Source organism: Camelina sativa, chromosome 17 (assembly GCF_000633955.1).
Source record: "Camelina sativa cultivar DH55 chromosome 17, Cs, whole genome shotgun sequence".
Classification (NCBI taxonomy): Eukaryota; Viridiplantae; Streptophyta; class Magnoliopsida; order Brassicales; family Brassicaceae; genus Camelina; species Camelina sativa.
The window spans coordinates 34,092,939-34,099,665 of record NC_025701.1 but is presented as its reverse complement, the minus strand read 5'-3'; the positions used below and the strand labels follow the sequence as shown (position 1 = coordinate 34,099,665).

The 6,727-nt window shown below is 38.0% G+C and overlaps 2 protein-coding genes, 1 long non-coding RNA gene and 1 pseudogene across 3 annotated transcripts; 2 read left to right on the top strand and 2 right to left on the bottom strand.

The window, feature by feature from the left end:
* LOC104758895 overlaps window positions 1-673 on the bottom strand; it is a 3,187-nt pseudogene extending 2,514 nt beyond the window's left edge.
* LOC104758894 lies at window positions 899-1,738 on the bottom strand. Its single transcript, XR_762785.1, has 2 exons — window positions 1,645-1,738; window positions 899-1,178 (listed from the first exon to the last, which is right to left on the bottom strand). It is a non-coding gene; the product is annotated as an uncharacterized LOC104758894 (long non-coding RNA).
* On the top strand, window positions 2,460-3,986 carry LOC104760051 (putative U-box domain-containing protein 58). Its single transcript, XM_019239069.1, has 4 exons — window positions 2,460-2,750; window positions 2,836-2,973; window positions 3,071-3,739; window positions 3,813-3,986. The coding sequence occupies exons 1-4, from the start codon at window positions 2,460-2,462 to the stop codon at window positions 3,984-3,986; spliced, it is 1,272 nt and encodes a 423-aa protein (XP_019094614.1).
* LOC104760050 (putative U-box domain-containing protein 58) lies at window positions 4,800-6,406 on the top strand. Its single transcript, XM_019239068.1, has 5 exons — window positions 4,800-5,084; window positions 5,187-5,318; window positions 5,399-5,582; window positions 5,667-6,142; window positions 6,233-6,406. Exons 1-5 carry the CDS (start codon window positions 4,800-4,802, stop codon window positions 6,404-6,406), a joined length of 1,251 nt encoding a protein of 416 aa, XP_019094613.1.

Here is a 6,727-nt window from a genome sequence, read left to right as displayed (position 1 = left end):
GAGTTACCAGGCATTGAGAGAGAGAGAGATGAATCAGACTTCTCCTTGGCTAGCACCCTTGACAAGACCAGCAATGTCCACAAACTCAATGGATGCAGGGACAATTTTTTGGGAACTACTGAGTTTGGAGAGAACATGAAGACGAGAATCAGGAACAGCAACAATGCCAACATTGGGCTCAATCGTGCAAAAGGGGAAATTAGCAGCTTGAGCTTTTCCATTCTCAACCTGAGACATTGACCAAAAGGTGTTCGATGAAATGCCTAAGAGAAGAAGGATTAGATATATATATAGAGAGAGAGAGGGAGAGAGAGAGACATACGACGGCGTTAAAGAGAGTAGACTTGCCAACGTTAGGAAGACCGACGATTCCAGCTTTCAAGCTCATGCTTACTTTGGTAGTGGAGGCAAAGCATCGCTTCTGGTTCTGGAAGGTCAAAACTCCGACGAACTTGGATTTACCTCCGGAGAAGAGGAGCTGGTGGTTTCTACTAAAGAGAAGAGACTTAGAAGAAGAAGAAGAAGAAGAAGGCAACAAAGCCATAGCCGTGACGACGGCACTGCTACAAGCTGCTCTCGCCATTGTTTCTAGTAATTTTCTCAGCCTCTCTCACCTTCAAAGTTCTAAAATGTCTCTCGATGCTTCTTTCTTTATTTTGTCTATCTTTATCGCCCCGCTACTAACAAATGTGCTGATTGGTCCTTTCAATTTCAGAATTATTTACTAAAGCATTTTTTTAAATACAAATTTTCACATTTTGATAAAACACATTTCGAGATTACGATTTATGAGCTAAAATCAACTTAAATGGGTTGTTCGTTAATTCATTTTTAAAGACAGTTTCACCCTATTTTTTAACAACTAAGCTACAGACACATTATGAGAGAATATATTAGATTCAGAGATAAGGAGTATCTGTGACGATATATATTTTGAAAAAAGAGAGAACAAAGCAAGTTTTACATACATCACAGAATGTTCAAACTCAGATATATTAAAAGAAGAAAAAAAAGTCTCAAGAAAACAAAACTAAAAGTAAACAGAATCACTGAGAGCGGCTGAGAGATTTATTGGGGGGGGAGGAGGGGAGCGGAAACTTGGGTGTGTGGGTCTACTTGGATCGCTGTCTCATCTTTCGACGCTTCCTCTTCAACCTCCTCATACGCTTCTTCTTCCACTGCCAACAACAATATCAATCAATGTCCGTTACTATCACATTAGGTATCATAATGAAATAAACAGAGATAAGATTTACATCAACCAAACCCAATAAGACAAGAGATCTACTATAGATTTAAAAAGCAACTGTAATGAAGCCTATATACACATAGATTACATTTCACAAGGGATGCTGTGCAAATAGGAACCAAAAACATATTTCCCCAAGCAATCCATATATCAACATGGTGGTGATGCAAAACCGAAAGCAAATAGAGCCAAACATCCATCTCTATAGTCCTAAAACACACACAATCCTAACATCTTCTTATTGTCCGACTTTTACATATGTAACTCCACCATAAATGAATGCTTATTTAGATAATCTAATGGATGTAAATCTAATTTAACGCTAATGAGTTCGACGAATACATAATAGAAGAACAACAAAACAAATCAAACGAAGAAGGAGATGTAATAATAACCTTGGCCCTCATTGTTGTTGAGTCTTAGTTGTTGCTCTGAGTTTCAGATTCGTCGCCGATTTCTCTACAACGAAGAGAGAAATGATTTTTTTTTCACAAGAGAGCCATCTAGGGTTTTTATAGCTAGGGTTTTACACTTTACTAATGGGCTTACTTATTGGGCCTATCTGATATCATTTCAGTCAAACTTATGGGCCGATGTTAATTAAAAGAAGACAGGCAGACGAAGAAGTTCAAATGTTTTTTTTTTTTTTTAAGTCAAAAACTTTTTTGAGCTTCTCAAATCTCACAATAACAAACAATTTAGTGGTAAGTTCTTCTTCATTTCTCATGGATTCTCGCCGGAGTTTCACCGGTGGTGTAAGTTCGATTGAGGAGAAGCAAGTCCTCGAAAAATCGATGAGGTAACAAAACCTTTCCTGCAAACTCTGCCTCCATCTCTTTTTTTTTCGAGATAATATTATACTAGTAGATATTGTGAATATTTTGTGTAACTAAATAGATAAAGTGAATATGATTACACTAAAAATTCTCCTTCATACATGGATCTCTATTTTCTTCATGGTTTTGTTCTATTTTGCCTTTTGAATTCGTCTTAGTTTACTCAACTGGTTGACGCAACGCAACTTCTACAAGATCAAGGATGAGATTGTTCATACAATAATATCATCTCCTTCCGCTTCTCTTTTAAAGGTGTTCTCTCTCTGTTTCTCTTTGTTGATAAAATATTTTTTTACGAGACTTCTTTCTAAATATATTATGTATATATATATATGTTGTTGCAGTCTTTAGCGTCATGTGTTTTCGATATCGCAATGGTGGAAAACTCCCAAGTATTATTCGCTCGTTTGTGCGTTGAGCTTTTCCTCGAGCTTCCTCCTCTACCATCAGATGAATCTCACGGCCATATTACAACTTTTGAGAGACTGTTTTTGCGCAAATGCCAAACCGAGCTTGAAAACTCATCCCCCAGAACTGATGAACAACTACCATTGGTTTATGTCCATGAATCAAACTGTTATAGATTCATCAAAACCGTTAGGGTTCTGGCTGAGGTTTTCAAGAATACCAAGATCAATGAAACCACACGGAAAAGCATTATTCAGGTTTTGCCTTGCCTTGCCACTCTTTTGGAACTTCTAATTTAATTCATAGCGTTTTTGATTAATTGTATAATTATGTATATTGTAGGTGCTGATGAATCCCATCTTGCCACTTGAGAGGAACACCGATGCTATTCATTTATTTCTCTACTCCATTGGCAAACTAGCTGACTTCCAGTTTTCTAATGAAAATTCAAATTTCAATCAGCTAGTTCAAAGTTTTCGGGTAACATCACAATCCAAAGACTTTGGATATATGTAAATCTTCATATAAACAATCCTTTGGTATGAGTAGGTATCTCTAACGGCATCTTGATTCACAGGCTGTAGAGTTGGAGAGCAATTACAATGATGAAGTCAAGCTTAGGAAAGAGGCTGAAGTTGCGTTTTCTATGAAAAAGGAAGAAGTGGAGATGATGGAACGTTTACTTGAGTCATACAAGGAAGAACAAGGTAAACTGCAACTTGAAGCGCATGCCTTGGAGCACAAGCATGACGCAGAGTTGCAGCTTAGGAGACAAACAGAAACCTTGCTTGTCCGAGAACAGGAGAAAATGAACAAGGTAAAGGTTCAGCTGGAAACTCTTGAAATTGAACGTGATGATATGCGTTTGAAGGCTGAGGAGTTTGAGAGCAAGTACAAGGGAGAGATGATTCGCAGGATAGAATCGGAGACTGTGCTGGAGAAAGAATTGAAAGAGTTGGAAGGACTGAAGCTACAGCTTGAAACCTATAAAACAGAGGAAGAGAACCTAACTTCACAAGTCAGAGCTTGGCAGGACAAGTACGAGCAAGAGTCGACTCTTAGGAAAGAAACAGAGGTTGCACTTTCTAATGAAAAGCTAGAGCTTGAGACAGTCAACGAACTATTCGAAACCATCAACTTAGAAGCAGTTGCTATACGAGAAGAGAAGGACAATGCTATCAAAAGAGCACAAGAGCTAATGGCAAAACGTCAACCTCCACCATCATTTTACTGCCCTATCACACAGGCAAGCCCAAAATTTTACAAGAAGATGATTACTTGCATAACACTCAATCTCGTAATGTTTATATTTGTCCCAGGAGGTCATGAAAGATCCACACTTGGCTGCTGATGGATTCACATACGAAGCAGAAGCAATTAAAAAATGGCTTAGCACAGGTCACTGGACGTCGCCCATGACAAATCTCAAACTTTCACATCTCGATCTTGTCCCTAACCGTGCTCTCCGCTCTGCGATTGAGGAGTTGAATTAGTTCTTCCTGCTTTTCTAAATTAAACCGGTTTACTTTAGAAGTTATAAGATTGTGATTATTAATGGCCTCACAACTCTATTTGTGAGCCTCGCTTGATAAATTTGTGATCCAATGTTTTTGAACCTCTTTGAATCGGAAACTCAAACTCATTAGTCAAGTGAAGTTGTTGATGTTTCTTTTTAATTTTGGCGGGATTATATATATATATATAAGTTTCGAAATAATATTTTGTAGATTTATGTAACATGTTAGTTAGTAGGTGTATACAGTATTTGGGTATACATCTTGTAACTAATATAAATCAGCTATTCTGGATTCGTTTTGGGAGTTCTATATAGATAAGCTCTACATCAATTGTAATCTGACTACATAACACAACCATTCTTTCCTCATAATGATACTAGGGACTGTTACGTAAATACTAAATAATATCTTTGTCATATATATCATAAATATTATGTCAATCTTCTATTTATTTTGCGGTTGTATCTAGGGTTTGTGTATGACATCATTGACATGTACCTTAATTAGAACCTATCAATGAGAACGGCGCCAGAACAGTCTCTTGCTTCTTTGTCAATTGATTTTGCGTTTTGAACCTACTCAACTGGTTGAAGCAACGCAACTCTGACAAGAGCAAGGATGAGATTGTTCATGTAATAATAAGATCGATCTCCCTCTGCTAATTTTCTTTTAAAGGTTCTCTGTGGCTTTTTGTTTGTAGGCATATACATCTATCTATATATTTATATGAGACATTTTCTAATGGTTTGATCACTAATTATATGTATGTTGCAGTCTTGCGTTTTGGATATGGCGACATTGGAAAACTCGTGTGTATTATTTTCTCGTCTATGTGTAGAGCTTTTTCACGAGATTCCCCTTCTCCCATCTGACGGCGAGTTTACAACTTTTGAGGGACAGTTTTTGCGCAGATGCCAAATAGAGTTTGAAAACTCATCCCCCAAAACAGAACAATTCCCACTTGTTTATGTTGATGAATCAACTTATTGGAGATTCATCAAGACCGTTAGGGTTTTGGCTGAAATTTTCAAGAATACGAAGATCACTGAAACAACACGGAAAAACATAACTAAGGTTTCCTTGCCTTTGCCAATTTTTGTCACTCTTTGAAACTGCTAATTTTGTAGGGTTTTTGATTAAGAGCATATATACTAGTGTAAAATTGTAATTTTGTAGGAACTTATGAATCCCATCTGTCCACCGGAGAGGAACACTGATGCTATGAATTTGTTTCTCTGCTCCATTGGAAAACTAGCTGACTTAGAGTTTTCTAATGAAAATCTGAATCAGCTAGTTCAAAGTTCTCTGGTAACACAACCACCGTCTGAATTATAAGACATATGATATTTAAACGTAATCGTGTCTCTAAAAGGCAGCTTGATTTAAAGGCTGTAGAGTTGGAGAGAAAATACAAGGAAGAAGTCAAGCTTAGGAAAGAGGCAGAAGATGCACTTGCTAAGAAAGAGGGAGAAGTGGAGATGGTGGTACTGTTGCTTGAGTCCTACAAGAAAGAACTAGGTAAAGTGCAACTTGAAGCTCAGGCCTTAGGGCACAAGTATGACGCAGAGTTGCAGCTTAGGAGAAAAAGAGAAATCGAACTTGATTTAATGACTTGGAACGATGGGGATTTCCTGCGCATCTACAATGAGCAAGTGGAGCTTAGAAAAGAAGCAGAAGATGCACTTGCTATAAAAAAGGAAGAAGTAGAGGTGATGGAAGGGCAACTTGAGTCTTACAAGGAAGAACAAGGTAAATGTCAATCACAAGTTCAAGAAGCCTTGGAGCAAAAGCATGAAACAGAGTTGAAGCAGCTTCGGACAGAAACTCAACTAAGCAAAGAGTTGGAGGGAATAAAGCAACTGCATGAAGCATGTATAATAGAACAAGACAACCTGAAATCACAGGTCTTAACTTGGCGAGACATGTACGACCAAGAGTCAACTGTTAGGAAAGAAACAGAGGATGCTCTTTCTAAAGAAAAACAAGAGCTCGAGACTGTCAAAGGACTACTTGAAGCGTCCAGGCAAGAAGCAGATGTGATGCGACAAGAGAGGGACAATGATCTCAAAACAGCACAAGAGTTAATGACAGAGCGCCAACCTCTATCATCATTTGTCTGCCCTATCACACAGGTAAGACCACAACTCCGCAAGAAGATAACTTGCGTAACACTCAGATCCCATAGATGTTTAATAAGTTAATGTGGTTTATATTTGTCGCAGGATGTCATGAAAGATCCGCACGTTGCTGCCGATGGATTCACATACGAAGCAGAATCTATCAAGAAATGGCTTAGCACAGGTCACAAGAGGTCGCCGATGACAAATCTTCAACTTGCTCATGTCAACCTTATCCCTAACCGTACTCTCCGGTCTGCGATTCAGGAGTTGGTTTGATTCTTCTTTTGTTTTTCGAACCGGTTTACTCTAACTTGATATTGGGCCTATAACTCAATACGTATTTTAAATCTCTTTCATAACCAGGGTCGTACGTGGCTAGATCGGGACCTTGCTTTTATAAATAAAATATCCGAAAATAGAAACAAAGCCAATTTTTCTCAGAACGGTAAAGAAGACAAGTGTGCTTTTTGTACACACCTAAAACGCCATGAAAAGCCAAACATACGAAAGACCAAGATATATAAAAGAAATTGATATGTTCCCACTTTTTTCGGTAGCAATGAAAATAAAAATCACGTGACAATCGGACAAATGTGA